Source organism: Brachycentrus maculatus, unplaced genomic scaffold (genome assembly GCF_059751285.1).
Source record: "Brachycentrus maculatus isolate JH-2025_06_01 unplaced genomic scaffold, ASM5975128v1 h1tg000176l, whole genome shotgun sequence".
In the NCBI taxonomy this organism is placed as follows: domain Eukaryota; kingdom Metazoa; phylum Arthropoda; class Insecta; order Trichoptera; family Brachycentridae; genus Brachycentrus; species Brachycentrus maculatus.
The window spans coordinates 1626465-1647513 of NW_028280928.1; the positions used below are offsets into that span (position 1 = coordinate 1626465).

Genomic DNA, 21049 nt, shown 5'->3' on the forward strand with positions numbered 1-21049 from the left:
TGACCAGAAACTGAAAAAAATACATAATTAATTTTTTATTTTTCACAATAAATCTTATTCTGTCTCTTACCTTATTTTTATGGACACTATTTTTCAGTCTCGATAAAGTAGGTTGGCGAAAAAATACTGAATTCAATATCATTGAAGATCCATTTACTTATCTCGCTATGTTTAGTTCTTTAAATCTTCTTGGTTTATTGACATATATTAATATGAAACCGTTCTTGTTTATATAAACATTTACATATTTATATGTGAAAGTTTCATAATATAACAATAGCCCTTTCTACATATTTACGTGTGAAAGTTCCATAACGATCGCATTTTCTACTTTTTAACATATTTACGCGTGAAAGTCCCATAACATAACAATCGCCCTTTCTCTGCATATTTAAATATTTAAGTATGAAAGTCCTATAATATATCAATCACCTTTTCTACATATTAATTATTTAAGTATGAATGTTCCATAATATAACAATCGCCATTTCTAGATATTTACATATTTCAATATATCGCTTTCTCTATATTTCTAAATATTTACATGTGAAAATCCCACATATATCTCTACATATTTAAACATTTAAGTATGAAAGTCCTATAGTATATCAATCGCCTTTTCTACATATTTAAATATTTAAGTATGAAAGTTCCATAATATAACAATCGCCATTTCTAGATATTTACATATTTCAGTATATCGCCTTCTCTATATTTCTAAATATTTACATGTGAAAATCCCACATATATCGCCTTTTCTACACACATTTTTTTTTAAATATAATATTTACATGTGAAAATCTCACACATATCCCCTTTTCTTCATATTTATATATATATATAATATTTACTTATGAAAATCCCATTAACAGTGGCCTTTTTACATATTTTAATTTTTACGTGTGAAAGTTCTATAACAATAGCTGTTTCTATATATTTGAGGTGCTAGTTATACTACCAGATGAGAGCACACCAGATGGCGTGCTAGGGTATACTATGTATTATATAATATGATGCATGAATACATTAGATGGTTAGACCTGTTTTTGATCAGAAAAGCGCTGCATTGGTGGATTCCCGTATGCAAATTGATACATCCCACCGGGTCGATAACTTGTGTCATCGATCTTTTAATGTTTCCAGGAATGATTATACGCACGGACAAAGGAAGCACACTTTTAATGGTAAACCGATATACGTACTTCAAAGACAGATGTAATAAAAAGTCAGAAAGCTTCCGGTGGATTTGCTCGACGCATCGCTCCAGGGGGTGTAAGGCCGCTGTTCACTGCGTCGAAGGGCAGATCGTCAGGACCTATTCCCAACACTACCACGAGCCTCCGATCTACTACGTAAATGACGCTGGTGTTTATATAAAATTTTACAAAAATAAATTTAATTAAAATTGTAATAGGAAAACACTTGTTTTTTACCACTTGAGAGTATTTTATTATTACGACTAGTTTTGAAAGCTATGCTTTCATCTTTAGGTCTAAATGTAAACTAAAATTTAATATTTTTTTTATATTTACGTCGGGTTGTGGTCCCGTGGTTAGTGTCTCGGACTTGTAAGTCAGAGTTTTTCGGTTCGAACCCACTTTACCACAATTTGATACCTATTTCTAATAATGAGCCGCTTAGGCTCACAGAAATAGTATGAAATTGAAATATTTGTGTAAATGTAAATAACAAAAACACAAATATTTCTCATTTTTAAATAAATAAATTCAAATTAAATAATTACTATCCTTTTTCTACCCTTATCCGCACCCAATGGTGCATAGGGCACTACATCGTAGCGACGCAGTCTTATCTTGATTGTTAATTGCATGAAGGCAAGGTGATCAGCCCTGCGCTTCTCGTACCAGTCCGGGGTGATATTTAAATAAATATGAGAGCGAAAATCACCCATATTTATTGTGACCCCCCTGGGAATCGAAACTGGGACCTCCAGCATGGTAGCCATGCGCGCTGACCATTATAATACGGAGGTGGACGTGGACTATACTTATATAATACAATTGGCTGATCTTTTTTTGCACTTGTGTATATATATATAGCTCTCCTATTTATTTAATGTACAAATATAAACTTAAGTGGTAAAAAAAACAAGTATTTTTCTTTTACAATTTCATCAATCTTACCACAAAGTGAATGCCGAAACAATAAATATTTTAATTAAAATTCGTCGTCTGTATTTAAATTCAATTAAGGGGAAATAGTACTGCTAATGTAGCTGGATACCAAAGGGAGTTTGATGTTTATACTCGTTTTTCGTTTAACCGTACTTATATTATATAATTTGATGATCTTTTTTGGCATTGTGTATATACTCCTATTTATTATAATACAAAAATAAACATTTTTCTTTCTTGATCTTATTTTTTTATTCGTTATGTAGTGCTTAATGTTTTATAAAAGTCATCCGATAAGTCTTCAGTTTTTGAGAGGTAAATGAACTTTTTCATGAAAATGTTTTGCAGCGGTAGTAATTTTAAATATAAAAATAAAACACTTGTTTATGGCCACTTTTAAAAGGGTGTTAATGTAAACACGAAAACTTCATATGTTCTAAAACAAACTAAAAAAAACATTCGTGTTTTCACCTGCTGATGAGAACATTTTTAGTTATTCAAACTAGTCGATTCACATTAATGGTCTCGTACAAAGTGTCTCATTTTTATATTTAAATTATCAATTTTTTCCACCAAGTCAATCTCAAATCAATAAATAATATATGTCAATTCAATTTTTGTTTGTTTTCTTAACCTATTTTGTATTTATAATTTAAATTTAAATTCTACTATATGTATTCAAACACCCTATTCCTTCTCTTTCTTAACCTTATGTCTATTCGTCATGTGTTGCGTATTTTCTTAATCCCCAAGTAACATTTTAAATTCTAGAAAAGTAATAACACGATATTTTATGCAAATGGCTTTTGGCATAAGCCTTCCTCTCCAATAATTTTTGTTGTCCACATTTTAATGTGCTTTAATTAAAATATGTAACGAATAGTTTCCATTATATTTTCTAAACGTCGGTTAATTATTATTATTATTATTGTTGTTTTTGGCATCTATCTCTTTCTCTTCTTATATCCTTTTTTTATTGTTTTTACCATTTATTTTGTTTATTATAGCTAAAATCACTCGTGAACGAGTGGAGGCTTGATAAAAAAATAGTAAAAAAAGACTCCCATGGGACGACAACCTCCTGCAAACTTAAAGGTTTCTGGTTTGAATGTCTGGGCTAAATGCACGGTATTCCAACATACTATTTTAAAAATATTTTCTTCGCAGTGAATATGTTAAATAAATTTAGGATCAAAGATGAGAGACAAGTAATTAATAAAAAAGGCTGCAATATTTTAGCAAAATCAGGATTTTATGCTTATGCGAGATACCATGAATAAATGGGCGAAATACGAGTATCCATGCATACATTTACAGAAACTAAATTGTTTCCATTTCGACATATCAACATTGGGGAAGAAGACTGGAAGTCTGGATATTTAAAGGGCTTACAATCCACCATAGGCTGGTTTAAGTGATCACTTTCTACACGTGTAATATTTAATGTTCCACCCATGATTGGCAAATATACTACTCAAATTTTTGGAAATTTAAATTCATATTTTTTTACACCTCACTTCATGTGTGAATTCGCGGCAGTAACTATGGTCCACCTCCTTAGTATAATGGTCAAGACGCTCGGCTACCGTACTGGAGGTCCCGGGTTCGATTCCCAGATATAAGTGATTTTTTTCAATCTCATATTTATTCAATATTATCCTTGACTAGCACCTGGAGCTTAGAGCTAATCACCTTTCCTTCATATGTCAACGATTAATAAAACACTGTGTTTATATGATGCAGTGCCCTATGCACCATCGGGTGAAGAACTATGATTTATTACTGAGTTACGTTTTTATTTAGCTGAGACATTTTTCTTTCTTTATTTTTAAATGTATTGTAATATTTCCAATCAGACCTCCAATCTTTGGTCGGCTACGATTGGTCGTGTTTATTTCCTATTAACATTTGTTTACCTCTATATGATTACAATGCTTTTAGGAATGTTTATACGCACGGGCAAGGGAAGCACTCTCTTAATGATAAACCAATACACGTACTATAAAGACAGATGTCATAAAAATTCTGAGAGCTTCCGATGGATTTGCTCGACGCATCGCTCCAGGGGGTGTAAGGCCGCTGTTCACTACGTCGAGGGGCAGATCATCAAGACTTATTCCCAACACTACCACGAGCCTCCGATCTACTACATTAATGATGATGGTGTTTACATAAAATGTTATAAAAACAACATCAATTAGCAGCCATTGTATTTAGTTTGAATGTCAAGGGTGCGTGGTCGTACGGGTGCCAACCAAACAGATGATGCAATTTAATAAAAACATTAAATAAATATAAAAAAATAATAACGAGTCACCTCCCCCATAGAAATTTAACACTTGCAGCATACCACTTAATGAGTTTTATATCATTTAGCATGACTAGTTTTGAAAACTAAATTTTTTGGAAACTGTTTGGGCGCTTGTGCACTACGGGAATTTTACCGTCCGGCAGTTCAGTTAGCATGATACAATGGATGATTGCCTTGGATCAGCTTGTGCTTTTGGCCGTCTTTCTTCGGATCGGTGCGCTTGATCGGTGCGTGATTACGCTGCGCGTAAATTCGATCACGCTTAACTGTCGTAGCCGCTTTTATTTATAAAAACCGGACTGCCAGACGGTAATATTTCGTGTAGTGCACAAACGCTCTTTGTGTGTGATGAAATAAAACTCATGTAGTGGTATTATACAAGCGTTAAATTTTAAAAATACAATCAACATGTCATTCTACAAAGTTTATGTCGAATCAATAAATAATGTCCCTCATAGAACATTTGCCCGTGTTTAGCAAGCTTCAAGGTTACTGTTTACTTAGTAAACCTGTACCAATTGACATATATTATTTATTGATTTGGCATTAACTTTTTGAAATAACAAAATGATTTAATTATAAAAATCAAAACACTTGTACAATACCACTTTTTGAGTATATTAATGAAAACACAACCAGTTTCGAGAATATCTGTATATAATATGCTGTAAACAAACAGAACGGTTTCACTTGTTGATGAGAACATCTGTAGTTCTCGAAATTGGTGGTGATTACATTAATAAATCAAAAATGGTTTTACACAAGACATGATTGAAGTGTTTTATTTTTATCATTAAATGAACAAATTTATTTTATTACTTACTTTACTTTTTCTCATTGACTCTTATTATATTGTTATAAATGTTGACACATCTCACTTTTCTTCTTTTTTGCCTTATTCCTTTATTTGATACATGATCTTTTTCTTAAAATACCCTAGACAAGGTACGTGATTTTTAAAGATTCTTGTGACATTATAGTACAGTTTTAATTGAAAACTTATGTCATTTATGGTAGTCAAACAAACTAATTATGTTTGAATAAGTTTAGCTAGGATACTAACAAAAAAAAACTCGCAACCATGAAGTTGAAATTTTTAATTTAAGTTTTAATTGGTAAATACCTCTATTTCTTAAAATCTAATATGACACGTGTTTCGATGCATTCCGCATCATTTTCAAACACCGTATGTGAAGCTAAGTCTAAATTTTAGAGTTGTCTTCTTGGGACATGAATGTTGAAGTGAGGGTAGGTGATTGATTTTATTTTTTTTTTTACTTTTATAAATGGGAAGCTTTAGTCATTGTCACGTGTTGATTATGGATACAAATGAATAAATGAAATTAAAGTAGCACAAAGACGAGAATGTCGAAGGAAAATCGGGATCAGATTTCAGGAGAAGCCTGACTGTCATCAATACACCACCCTTCTGAGACCTAGCTTGGTTTATGGTTCCAATGTTCATCACTATTTATATCATGCATGATACCACCTCTCGTGACAGTTCCTTATGAACTATCACGAACTTCATATGTTAGTTGGTCGTGTTTTTTTTCTAAGAATTATTTTCGCCTTATTATATTTTTGATGTAGGTTGGTTTATGGTACCAATGTACTTGACTATTTTAATCACACATGATACCACCTCTCGTGAGAGTTCCTTATGAACTAGCACGTATCACCCAGGTTCCTGCAACGCATCTCCAGCTGTTGAACCTCTTTCTGGAAGGTTCTCATATAGACTGCACTTAAAATATAAACATATTATTTTTGCATCTCCTAGCCAGCCGCCTATTCATTCCATCTCGGTCCGTTAAGATAATTCTTTTACACAACAATTATACATACTGTTACCATCAAAATTGGTCGTGTTTATTTCCTATGAATTTTCACCTTATTATATTTTTGATGCTTTCAGGAATATTAATACGAACCGATAAAGGAAGTAATCTTTTAATGGTGAACCGATACACCTACTCCAAAGACAGCAGTTATAAAAAAGCAGAATCGTACAGATGGATTTGCTCTACGCATCGCTCTAGGGGATGTAAGGCCGCTGTTCACTGCGTCGAGGGGCAGATCGTCAGGACTCATTCCCAACACTACCACGAGCCCCCAAAATACTTTGTCAGTAATGGTATTTACGTTAAATGTCAACGAGTAAACAAAAACATTGAAAATACATCTCGTTTCTATATGGATAAGGAAAAGCCGTAGTTTTCGTTTAGCTGCATTTTGAACCAACTCTTTTTTCAAAATAATATTTATCTAACTATCTAACTAACCATAACGGCGTATTCTTTGATCTCCCTTTTGAAAGATGTCGATTCATTATAAATACTGAATCAGTAAACTATTGTTACATTTTATTTTCTGAAGGTTTTTCGGAGTTTTTAATACATCTATTTGATTTGTCTCGTTTTTCATATTTAAAAAATATGTCATTAGTCCCTATTTTTATATTACCTATATGTGAAACACAATTAGATTTATTTATGATTAAGCTAATTTTTACCTTACTTATCTATGTCTCAAATAAATTGAATTTAAATTTCATAAATTAAAGGCTGTTAGAAAAATTAAATTGGCTTTGTTTTTTACACGCTGTGTCCACGTAAATTATTTTTGGGTAGTATAAATATTATTTATTTTTAAATGAAAACAAAAATTCTAAGAGAACTCAAAGACAAAAAGTACACTTTCCAAGTAAACTATGTATATTTAAAACCTTATTAGTATGTATATATGCATATATTTACATACATATATATATATATATATATATATATATATATATATATATATATATATATATATATATATATATATATATATATATATATATACATTTATTGCATACAACTATATACACAGTGAGACCGTGCAAAATTTTTAAGGTGAGGTATGCATTTTTAATGGTTGGGGTGGTAAAATATCATGTTAACACGTTTTTTTTTAACCGTTCATTTTTCTACAACTCAATCCTTTCCTTTCAGATATTTATCTTCGGACGGTATGCGGCAACACTCTCGTACTTTATCACGACAATACTTTGGACTAGCTAAGGCCAATTCAGGCAATGACGGTTACGTAGGTAATATAGAAAATAGTTCGTATAATTTTTTTATTGTGTTCTTGTAAAATTTTATACATTCATTTTATATTCATGATATTACAGAGGGTCAACTTATTGAATACAATCAGATTTCAAAAAAGTTTGAGTGGTCTGTATTTTGAAATTCTCGCTAGAAATTTCCTAACATTCTTTAAAATTATTTATATTGTATTAAATATTTTTAAGTTTTTCTAATAATATGCGGATGATTTATTGGTATTTATGGGGTATTTGTTAATGATATACGCGAAACGTGTAAGAAATGAGATATTTATAACAGTTAATTTTCATTATATATTTTTATTTTATAATTAAACTGTATTCTTCACATCTTTTAAAATCTACGTAATCGATTTTTGAACAATTTTATTGTTATGTATTCTGTCAAACGCTGGATTTTCAGCCTATAGATGATATACCATTATATATTATAGGTGTATCAGCTTGAGTCGAAGCATCTGTAGTTTTTATACGAGACAATATCGAAGTTTAGCATTCCAGAGCTGACGACCTGGCATTTGGATAATGTTAAGCGATCACTTAATACATTTGTGTAATATTCGTGGCGCCCTCAGATGTGAATTTGTGAAGTATTACTTACTCCATTTGAACATGGGTAAGATTCATGCAGAATGGTGAATGATACACACGCGTGAAAAGTAATCACTTTCATCTGCTTTCGTATAAAAATAATAAATATTTCACTCTTCTTACCATCCATTGTTTACTTTGTGCAATACCACTTTTGTAAACACTTATTTGTGACTACCGGTTTCGGAAAATTATTTCATCATCAGGTCATTTTAATAAAATTATTACCATTTGACATTTGTATAAAAATAAATTTTTTGAAAGAGAATTTCAATCATCAATCAGAAAATCGTCAGTAAAATGTAATTTTTGAAAAATTTTATGAGTGAATTATCAAGAACGAAAAATATTCGTTTTATGGAAATGGTTGTAATATTTTATTTCGTATATTTAAATTTAATTTGTTTTTGATATTATAAGTATTTAGACAACATTCATAAAATTTTATTATTATAAGTTTAAATTTTAAAGTAGGTAATTTTTTAAAACATTCCTTTAAAATATATGAATATGGTAGCTGGTTCAAGGAAACACTATTATTATTGTTGTGATTAAATAAATAAGGTTTATTTGGTTTTAAAATTGGAAAAAAATTAAATGTTTTTTATTAACATATTGTGAATTAGATGTTTTACAATGATTTCAGATTTATTTTATTAGGTAATAATAATTCTTAAAATAAGTTTTTTTTAGATAATAGTTTTCTATCTTGTTATCTTATTATGAATAAAAGTTTTCTTTTATATTGTCTTTTTTATTTTGCAAGAAAATTACTGTGCATCAAACGTTCATTGGTGAAATGTTTATAAACTGATTAACTAAACAATGCTAACTATAGGTACAATACAAATGTTAAAATCAAAACTGATTAACAAGAGTCTACTAAATTGTATTTTATTATTAAAAACACAAAACATTAAATATGTGACAATCGTTTCGCCTTGTTAAAGCCTTTTTAATCTAATGTGAAGATTTAGTGTATTATTTTTTTTTATTATTTTAGCTTATAATTTGACCAGTTAATTTATTTACAACATTTTGAGTGCATCCAAATACTTGTTCACAAATCTGGATTGTCTTCAATTATTGGAGTTATATTTCATATTTGTCAAAAAATGATATGATAAATAACTCATATAATTAGAGATAATCCAGATTTGTGAACAAGAATTTGGACACACTCAAAATGTTGAGAATAACTTACCCAAATTAACCATTTAATCCGAGATACGATTAAATAAGATAAAATATTTGATTTGTAAAACTTTTATATCAGATTGATATTTTTACATTGATGTATATTAACGTATATGTGTTCTTTCAGGATATCAGATTGTCGTTTCGACAAAGGGAAAGGCGTTACTTTTTCATATGAATTATACATACAATCTTGAATGCCGACTCACCTGTGGAATAAGGAGATGGCGTTGTTCTATGAGGACTAAGACGAATAATTGTTTGGCAAGGATTAAAACGTTTAAGGATGAAATAGTCGATTCGTCAGGACATCACGATCACCCGCCTCCTTGGAATAGAATTATGCAATGGAAAATTGCTGGCAAATTAAAATGAGATTACTATTCCCCCTCACATATTGTGCTTATTTTATTTATTGTTTCGGCATTTACTTTGTGGTAAGACATGTGGTATTTATGAAATTTCTTGTAGAGATTGCGATGGAAAATATATAGGTTAAACTGCGAGAAATTCAAAGATTAGAATTAATGAACATTGTAGCGGTCTTGTTAGTATTTTTTAAAATTTGCAAATCACATAATAGATATAAATCTCTCATTCCACTTGCATAAATTAAAATTATTATACCTAGTAACACGCCAAGGCTAAATTATGAATTATTTAGAAAATTTAGAAATCCAAAAAAACTTTAACTCTAATAATAATTTAATAAATAATATATTGTTTCAAAATTCTTCACCTATGCATTCCATTTTTCCATTCTTTTCAAACTCCGCCCCTCTGACTAACCCCCCATTCCCCTAACTTACCCCTCTCCTTATTTATTGATAGGTTAATTAATTATAATGTTTTAGTTTACATTTAGACCCAAAGATGGAAGCTAACCTTCCGAAACTAGTCTTAAATAAACGCAAGTGATTAATAATACTGTGTTTATAATGCCTCGCTATTTATTTGCGTCTTTATAATTATAATCATAAATTTAGTAAGTAAATTAGTGTTTTTCTTCTTATATAGTTATTTCTGCTGTATTTTACAGTCATATAGAATAAAAAATATCTCTCTCTGATAACTGTTTTATTTTACACGTAAACAAATGATATACTGCGGGTTTTTCCCGCCCGCAGAGAGTAACAAACCCTTGTAGCAATTTCATGAATGAAGTGTAATCAGCATTTGTATGATATGAGAATATAGTTTAAAAAAATTCAAAACAAGATATTTTTCAATAAGCAAAGTCGGATAACCGTTTGCTTTGCTAATAGACACCAGTGTTGCTTACTCAACCTAACCATTTCTAAGTTTTCTGACTTCAAAATGTATTTTATTGATTTTTATATCAACGCGGCTTTAACACGCTATATGGTACATTCTGTACGTTGGACTGTAAATGGAATGTAAATGTAGAAATGGGTGTATGCAACGAAATGAGTCATTTAATTTTCAACAATTTTTGTTGTTATTTGTTCTCAGATACTGAATTATTCGCCATACGTATGATACGTCCATATAATTTATAGATGTCTCACCTTGAGTCGAAGTATCGATTGTTTTCATACGGAAGAAGATGAAAGTCGGAGCATTCCAGGATTTTCGACCGGGCATTTGGCTGCCCTAAGTGATCCCTTCATAAACTCTTGCAACTTTCGACAAATGCCAGATCGTAAGCCCTGGAATGGTCTGACTTCCGTCTTCGTTCGTATAAAAAGTGATAGATGCTTTGTTCCAGTTGTGACACCTATAAAATAATATAATTTTCAATGGGAATAACCTTTTTATTTGCGTTTAAGGACATGAAAACCATCAGTTGCAAGGACTAGAGGTCGTAGGTATTCGCAGGTTTTCGTAGGTTTTCGTAGGTTTTCGTAGGTATTTCGTAGGTTTTCGTTGGTATTTGGGGTCTTGAGGCGGTGCCATAAATATCGACAATACAAAACCAGTTCCAGTCTGCTGACCAGACGAGTGTATCTAATTTACAACATTTTGAGTGTGTCCAAATACTTCACAAAATCTGGATTATCTCCAATTACAGGAGTTATTTTAATTTTTTTGACATCACATCAAAGATGAAGAAGAAAATAAAAACGTAAAGTGATCACTTTAACCAGCCTATGATGGTCGTCAGCCCCGTAAATGCCCAGACTTCCATGAAGAGATGTCAAAAAATAATATGAGTTTATCTAAGATAAAAGCCATTTTTTCTTCGGGATAATGGAAAATATACTATAATTTTTTTGACATCTCAACATGAATGAGGAAGAAATGATTAAACAAAACACTTGTTTTTTACCACTTGAGTTTTATTGTAGACTGCATGTTTCAGAAGTTAAACTTCCATCATTCAGGTCTGTATAATAACTAAAATATAAAATATAAAATTGTTCTATAAATAAGGAGAGGGGAAAGTAAGGGGAAGGGGTTAATCCGCCCCATGACTTACCCCTTCCCCTTACTTTCCCCTCTCCTTATTTATAGAACAATTTTTTATTTTATATTTTAGTTATTATACAGACCTGAATGATGGAAGTTTAACTTCTGAAACATGTAGTCTATAATAAAACTCAAGTGGTAAAAAACAAGTGTTTTCTTTAATCATTGTAACATGTCTTACCGCAAAGTTAATGTCGAAACAATAAATAAAATGAGGAAGAATATGAAAGACTGGGCAATCACGGGGCTTACGACCGTCATAGGCTGGTTTTTAGTGATCACTTTACACACGTATAGCTTTCACCAATTCTTCACATGATTGATAACCACACTACTCAAATTCTTGGAAGTTCTATTTATAATATATGATCCAATTTCGAAACATTGTACAAGAATTACTAGAATTTTCACGAGAAACATCTTATTGGTGAGATGAAGAAGTTTTTTTTTGTAATCGATCAGAAACTCCTTTATTTGTATGTGACATAAAATATTTAGGCACTCAAAATGTTGTTGGAAAAAATTATCATGAATTTGATCGTTTTGATAAATTAAAAAAAACTATTATTTCTTCCAAGAGACAATTCTAACGTGCTTTCAATCATTACTGATCAAACGAGCAACGCATTTTAAAAGCAGTATTTAGCTTTTTTAAATGTTTGTTTTAAATTTCAAGGTTCCTTAAAGATTAAAGGTGGACGTCGTCCGAAAAGGGTGCCGAGCTCGTTGCGATTGACAGAGCGTCATTTTTTAGAACCCATCCCCATTACTGGGAAAAAAATGGCTCCAACCAGAAGGTGTACGGTCTGCTGCTCCATGGTAGATGAATCCGGAAACAAAATACGAAGAGAGAGTCGTTACTATTGCCCAGACTGTGACGTAGGTCTGTGCTTGTCGCCATGCTTTAAAATGTACCACACGTAGTTTTGATATTTACTATAGAAATTGTAAAAAAAATTATGAATTTGTGATAAAAAACGTAGTAAATTATTTGGAGAAATAAGAAGACTTTGTTATTTGATCAACTCAACTTTTTGATAAAAAAAAAAGTAAACCAACTAGTTTCGGCAACAACCTGTTGCCATCTTCAGGGTTTGTTTTATAACTGAACCCTGAAGAGGGTAAAAGGTTGTTAGTAACTAGTTGGTTTTTAATAAAACAACTGAGTGGGCAAAAAACAAAGTCTTTTTATTTCTCCAAATAATATATTACAATGATCCACAAAGTTAATGCTTTAAATATTCAAAATGCAATGTTGTAAAATTAATTTATTTGTGTTATTTTTTATTTCGGCGTTCACTTTGTGGTAAGACGTGATTAAATTATAAATAAAACACCTTTTTTATACCACTTGAGTATTATATTATTACGACTAATTTCGGAAGCTTCAGATGTTTCCATCCAGGGGCGTACCTCCCATATAGGCAGAAAAGCAGTGCCTTTCCTAACTTTCCCGCTTGGTATATAAAAACGCAAGCGGTACCTACCCTACCTTATTAAGTATTACCAGCTTACTGCTTACTACTACCTACCTCTGCTGCCTACCCTTGTAAGTAGTACCTAGCTTACCTTATTACCTACCTCTACTGCTTACCCTAATTAATACTCTAAGCACGCCACTGCTTCTATCGACGGGTTTTAATATAAACTGATTATATTTATACCCGTAGATGGACGCATCTGTAGCTTCTGAAACTAGTCGTAATAATTTAATACTCAAGTGGTAAAAAACCAAAAAAAAAAGTTTTTGTATTTATAATTTTATGTATTTAGATATGTGCATTTTCAATTGGCACTTGTGATGCTCTTATTGTAAGGGCGTGATATATTATATTATATGACTATTCGACTGTATTTGTGTTGTATAATTTTTGCCTTTAAGGTTATATTTTACGAAAATGGCGCTTTGTAAATTATCCACATTATTACTTCTTCAATTATTTATGCATGTACATATGTTGATTAATAAAATAATATGGAAAACGATGTTTATTTTTATTATTTATTTTCCCATACGTTTTGCAATTTATCGTCCACCACTGTGATGCACAGAGGTTAGCGAAAATTGTGTGCTTTCCCATATATTTTTTCTGTTAAATTGTAGAAAGAAACTTATAAAACAAGGAAGCACAGCTCTGAGTAGGCGAAGATGAATAATGAGCATCGAGTCTTTTTTTTTTTGCTCATAATAATTAAAAATTGAAGAAAAAAGGTATTTATACTATTTATTATTTCGATTTGTTTTTTTTTTATCTTTTGACATGGTATTGTTTGCGAATTTAATGTATTTTTATTTATGTTTTTATTTCAGATATTTTACCAAGAAAATCGAAACGCCAGCATCGAAGACCATATGCCACCTACTCGTTAGATCTGCTGAAAGAGTGTATCGATGCAATCAAAAGTAAGAAAATGACGCAAAGAGCAGCTTCCAAACATTACCGCATCCCAAGAACCACGATATACAATAAAATGCACACATCCCTTCTGACTAAACCCGGTAAACCAGACGTGTTTTCAGTCGGCGAAGAGCGTGCTTTCGTCTCTTTTATATTGGAAAAGCTTAATTCAGGTCGTAGTATGACCACATTGGAAATGCGCATGATCATCAAAGAGTATCTCGAGAAGAGAGGAAAGACGATTCGTATATTTGCAAATAACCTTCCCGGAAAGTCTTGGTTGAGGGGATTTTTGAGGAGAAACACCGATTTGAAGACTAAAATAGACAGTTTAAAAGTAAAGAATTCTAAATAGATTAAAGTACTTGTATGCTCGTATAGTGGATCTTACGAAGAATAAAAGTAAACTAAAGATAGCGAAAATGTTCCATAAATTACAATATGACAGTACATATATATAAGACAGGGTAAATGGGATGAAACGGTATTTCGAAAAGGATTTTATTCAACGTATTAGAAGTTACAACATTTTGAGTGTGTCCAAATACTTGTTCACAAAATCTGGATTATCTCCAATTACAGGAGTTATTTTCATATTATTTTTTGACATCTCATCAAAGATGAAGAAGAATAAGAATGTTCGTTAATATTTCAGTATCATTTTAATTTATTTGATATATATCATATTATTTCAGCATAATATTGTAATTTTTTATTTATTATTATTATTATTTGTTATTGAATAATTCCACCTATTATATTTATTAAAGTTTTTATTTTTGTTGTTATAAATTGAACATGTTATTTAAAAAAAAAATAAAGCAAATCAAAAAATAAAAGCATTTCATTTAAATAATTTGTAAGTAATTTTATGTATGAAAATCCTCGACAAAAATGAGTATATTTACGTACATACACAAGTGGAAATGATATTGGACGCTTTTAATATTGTCTTTGGATTTCATTTGGATACCTTTGAATTTTTTGTTGAAAACAAATTGTTCTAAATTTTATGTAGTGCTTTTTCAAAGATAAATAGATTTTTTAGAAATGTCCCATTTTAAGCATCAAAAAAAACTTTGCTTGTATGATTATTTTTATCTCTTACATTATTTTGTCCATTTTCGTAGTACAATGATTAAATGGTTTGGTTATACACTTTTTGAGGATTCCATTCTCAGTGAAGGTAAAAAAAAGTATTTGACCTTGATGGGCTTTTTGGTATGAATCATTATCTACCAACCAACCAAAAAGAAACGAGTAAAAGTGATTAAACTTTGTTCCTTATATTGTTTAAAATTAGTGGGTAGATAGAACATTCACATAGAAGAGATTTTTCTACAATAAGGAGTTGCGTGTATCAAATATTAACCTGAAGTCTCACTTTGATCATAGGACTCTATGCAATGCCATATGCACCATTGGGTGCGAATAATGGTTGTTATAAAGGTATTAAAAAGTATTCCTTGTGTTTTTTGGTATTATTAATTATAAGACACATTTTTCCTTTTCGGGGGTAGGATATTAATCAAGATTATTTTTTAGGTCCGCTGTTCGTCAAGTCTCGACAAGGAAACCCTGTTTTGGATTTCCACGGCTTCCGGTATGCCAAGTATCACGTGCTGACTTCCGGCATCACGGCATGGCGGTGTATAAAGCAGAAGATATCTTCCTGTCGGGCTAAGATTTACACCCTGGACTGTCAATTCGTCAAGCACGTCGGTGTACACAACCACTGTTGAATGCCTAACATTTGTAATTTGTAATATTAAGTACAGTGGAACCTCTCATAACGAGCATAATTCGTGCCAAAATCTTACTCGTTAAGCGAAATACTCGTTAAGCGAAACATTTTTTGTTTTGACTTGGCGTGGAAGTCCCGGATCACAAGTGAGTGTCGTCTAAAAGGGAGTTGCCTGTATGCTCTGTAACTCGTTTTGCGAAATTTTGGTCGTTAAGGGACCAACTTTTCCTCATTTTTTTGCTTGTTATGCGAATTACTCGTTATGAGAGGTTCCACTGTATTAAGATCTAAAAAAACACTAGTTTTACAAGAATATCTACTGGGAGAGTCAAAATAGCTAAGCAATGTTAAGTATGTGATGTATCACGAATTTACAAATATGTTGTATTGTATGTTTCCTCTAATACAACATTTTGTTTATCAACGACTTACTGTGAATGCAGTAACATGTTGCGTGTGTGTGTGGTTTTAATATGTATTTTTGTCGTACATAAGCGATGAATTTAATAATTATTATATAACATATTGCTTCATGTTGTCTTTCTGCAGTTGACATTTGTCTAATTATTTAACTGCTAGGTTGGTATAAATGTATGAGATGACAGTTTATGTTTTTCCAATTAAAATGCAGATGCAGTAGGGTAGACACTCGACTGCGAAACTGTCGTGACGGGTTCGATTCCCGTCAGTTTAAAAATAAATTAAAGAAGGATTTATTTTCTTTTTTTTTAAAAACCCTTATCCGCACTCGAATGGTGCATAGGGCACTGTGTCATGTAAACGCAGTGTTATCTTGATCGTTTTTACACATGAAGGAAAGGTGATCAGCCCTCCGCTTCAGGTACCAGTCCATGGTTATATTGAATAAATATTACAGTGAAAAAATCACTTGTATTTATTTTACCCCCCTTGGGAATCGAACCCAGGACCTCCAGAACGGTAGCCGAGCGAGCTGACCATTACACTACGGAGGCGGACAAAGCCTATTTTCAATTAGTCTGGGTGTTTTTATTTTATGTATTTTTCACTTGTGTCATTCTTAACCTTACCATCCTACCTGCAGACAAGCCTTTAGAGGCTTTTTGGGTTATTCATTTTCGATTAAAATCCTGATTTTTTTATTTGAATTTGAAAATCATAAACCTCACTTATTTTATTTCTACCGCAAGTTTTTATGGTTTTGGACGTTAGATTATTTTTTAATATTATTCCCAAGTATTTTAGTACTGTTTACTTACCCTTTATTAATGTATAATTTAATTACTTTACTTTTTTCCAGCGATACTGAAAGCTTTGTTTTTACGATTCGATTTTAAATATGCTTTTCGTCTTTAATACGAAGACTAAATGTTTTTGTTAGACTATATAAGTACAAAATAATTCAGAAGCAAAGTATCGCATCGCATACGAACAAAATATTGCGTCGGTTCAACAACGGTGATGGTGATATTTATTCCTTTGCATACGTTTACATTTGTGTATTTTATATTGCAAAGATTGTCAAAAGTATAAGTATAGAACAATTTTTTATTGCAGGGTACAATTCAAAGTATTTTACTTTAAAAAAAAAGTATTGTGTCAAATTATTTTAGATGGCGTATTTATTCGAAATAAATATGATAATTTTAATATTAAAAAAAAACTTTGAAAGGTTTTAAACACCTTGTATTTAATGTAGTGACCTAATGGTTTATAGTAATAAATGAAAATTTGAACAAATAAATATAACGTTTATGAAATGATTCAATCATGTAGCCTTACTTATTGGGGGTTCTATCTTTAACCCATATTTTTCAAGACACTGTTCAAGGTAAAATAATAATTTTACTATAAGGACTCATAAGAAAGTCTTACAACATAAAAAATACTTTCATAAATAACAATCAGTTGTTAAGATTTTTCATACTATTTTTTTATACTATTTTTTTACTTTTTTGTACTTCGTTTCATTTTTACTACATTCTGCCAGATTTAAGTTTGGTGCTGACATTTCTTGGTAGAACTGCGTTTTACATAATATAAAAAAAACAACTAAGTATATAGTTTTTTCCACTTAACTGGTCAAGTTTTTCATGTGAAAACTTTTCTTCACTGTAAAATAATTAAAAAATAAACGAGTACAAACAAAAGTCATTATTTGTTCAAATTTGAATATAAGTAAGGCCCATGATTAGAATCTTAGTACAAGTGCCAGATGTAGTTAGTGTAAAATATTTTATTAAATAAATATTTCCTAAGCAGACGTATTCTCTCCTTATATTCTAGGGTAGTTTAAAAAAAAGGGGTCTTTGATCAAAAGTATTTTATGATACTTCAACTAACTAATATGACTAGAATCAAGTACAAAAAATATCAGGCAATGTCGTTTTCATTGCTTGAATGATAAAGAGATACTTTGTTTTTATCAATGTTTTAGAATGAACCAATCACCATGTTTTATTTTTCGTTTTGATATCCTTATGCAATATGACATCTCATTGTTTGTACTGGGTGGCATAAAATTAATCACTCTATCGGAACATGTTATAATTTTTGCAAACGGCGTCGTACGTTCGTCATACGAGTATTTGACTTTTTTGTGAACTAGACAGCTGCAGTATACAAACAGATTGATAAAACGGGCACAAAAGTGTATCAACACTGGCGGCAGCCACATGACGGATATCATCCTTTTTACTTAATAGAAAAAATGTTAAGGTCCAAATAAAGATTTCCATGGCTCAAAATCATGTTTTTAAAATTTAGTAATAAAGTAATTCAAAAACAAAATTGGATCATTAGTTTATCATTATCCTGAAATTTTCTGTAAACTGCAGCCATCTAGTTCACAAATGTCAAATATGTTGGGTCAGTCAACTTGAGGATAGAATAATAGCAATTGCAAATACCCACAAGAACATCTCTGAGATCACGCAAAACGCAACTGAGTAAAATGCATTATATACACGTGTAACGATGACTGGGAACAAAAGACACCGCTACAACACCGCTACGACATCGCTACGCCATTGCTAACCCACTGCTACGACACCGCTTTGTATATTACCTGAATAAACACCACCATTCAATCGGCTATCTCCATCCTCACCACCACGGTACCGACCCTCAAGAATATGATTGACGTACGACGCCATTTGCAAAAAATATGACATCTTTCGATAGGGTGATCAATTTTGGGCCACCCTTTACTTTTCAGGTGAGTATAAAACCGTTTTGTGTTGTCAAAAGAGTCTATAATAATAAGTAAGAGTCGACTATACATTGTGAAATATTATATAAATCATGTTATAAGGTATTCTTACATATAATTGGCTCAGTTCGTAAAGTGTCTTACTTTACAGAGCACAGTAAAGACATAATTTTTAACCCACAAGCGTGACGTTCGCATGTAGTAATGTTAGAATAAAATAAAATGTATTTTTGGTATACTCTACATTATCTGCATTTGCCATCTCCTTTGTTTATAATATATTATTAGATTAAAACCAATATTTTTAGCTTTTCCACTTTATTTTTATTTTGACCAGCGACCGGGTTTCGTCGTTACAAACATCATCAGACTGGTGGGAGGCTATACAAATTGTTATGTTATATTTAAAAGAAGGCAGGAGTTGATAACCATGATTTGATATAATTTTATTGAGAAATTAATTTAATTTGAGTGAATTTAAGTATTGTATGATATTAAAAATATTTTTTATAAAGGTTTTTTTGTATAGAGAGCACGATTTTATATAAAGTTATGATAGATTTGCATTTTTTGTAAATGAATTTAAATTATGTAACGAAGTATCAGGAAATGCTGGTTGACGGCTCCTTCCACTACGCTGCGGTTGTCCGGGGGAAGTCCGAAGTTCTCTGAAATGTAAATTTCCCGGCAGTCATTTCTTATCGACAAGACATTAAGGCATCTATTGTTTCTTTTCTAATGGGTTAAGTAAGGGAGAATGAATGTGTGTTACTTGATCGTTTAATATGTCTTTATTGGGACAATTTTTTAACCTATTTATTTCCAAAATTTCGAGCCTATCTAATTTTTGGTTAATATTGGTTTTAATCTAATAATATATTAAAAATGCAATTCCATCACGAAGTGTCAGTGGATAATATAAATCCTTTGTTTATATTCATATGTTAATAAAACAAAGATTCGTCATTTCCCGCGTAAGGGATGATACGTACATATTATTGAATTACATAGACCATTTATTTTACACAAACCTAATATGATCGTTCCAGCTAATATTATTTATTTCGTTCAAATCAATTTCCTTATTTCCTCTCTTTCCTTATTTCTAACGTTGTGTTATGCCTAGAATGATGAAACATTATATATTTCTTTGTGTAATAATAATAAAATACCTGAATAAAAAATTTTTCGAGATCTAGATTTTTAAGAAAATGTAAAAACAAACCGTTATATTTAAAATCTGTTTTATTAAATAAGATGTATTACATTGTAAGTTATTGTTGACTTTAAATAAAATCTACATAATTAAGATATTTAAGGCGTTTTATTCAATCTTTATTATTCATATTTATATTCTGTAATGTATGATTGCAATTAAATATACGAGTATACATGTATACGCTTTTTTTTTATATATTAAACCTACTTTTATATATGCCTCGAAATAAGTTTCATTTTAAACTAACATCGGGACCTTTTCAACCTTTCAGGACACTGGAAAAATGTCCTAGTTTTCTGAACCCAAATGTTGTATTAAAAACTATTTGGATCGTTAATATACTCATATTGTGCATATAATCATGGACGTTATTCTGTTGTGTGAGATTGAATAACCTAAAACTTTAACAGTAGCAAAGGGTAATTTTTCCCAAAAAAAAAACAATTTCCGTTTTAGTTAAATTTCCTACGAAATTAGATTTTTATTAATTGGTGTTTAACCTTCCCCTCCCGATTATATGTATTAACTTCAATTTGAGGTGAAGTGGTTGTGTCGCTACGCTATCTATGGCGGCTACTTGCGATGTTTATTTTTTCTCTTTTTTTAGGTACTTACTAGAGCTGATATTAAAAAACTGATACATTTTAACTTCAACTATGGTCAATAAAAGCAATATTTAGGAATATTCACATTTTTCCCGTTTTAAACCACATTTTCA

At 31.0% G+C, this 21049-nt stretch overlaps 1 protein-coding gene across 42 annotated transcripts in view; it reads left to right on the plus strand.

Moving 5' to 3' along the window:
- The window catches only part of LOC148308110 (uncharacterized), a 595155-nt gene that overhangs the window by 310742 nt on the left and 263364 nt on the right, over nucleotides 1-21049 (plus strand). Inside the window, exon 5 of one of the 42 annotated variants that reach the window (XM_088262320.1) lies at nucleotides 15724-20425. The exons of 39 other annotated variants lie outside the window; for them this stretch is intronic. In XM_088262320.1, the coding sequence (XP_088118446.1) occupies nucleotides 15724-15920 (197 nt within the window). In that variant the 3' untranslated portion in view covers nucleotides 15921-20425. Of the gene's footprint in view, nucleotides 1-6364; nucleotides 7026-9476; nucleotides 10419-15723; nucleotides 20426-21049 lie in introns of those variants that run through there. 2 more of the 42 variants (XM_088262300.1, XM_088262285.1) reach the window with 2 other exon arrangements.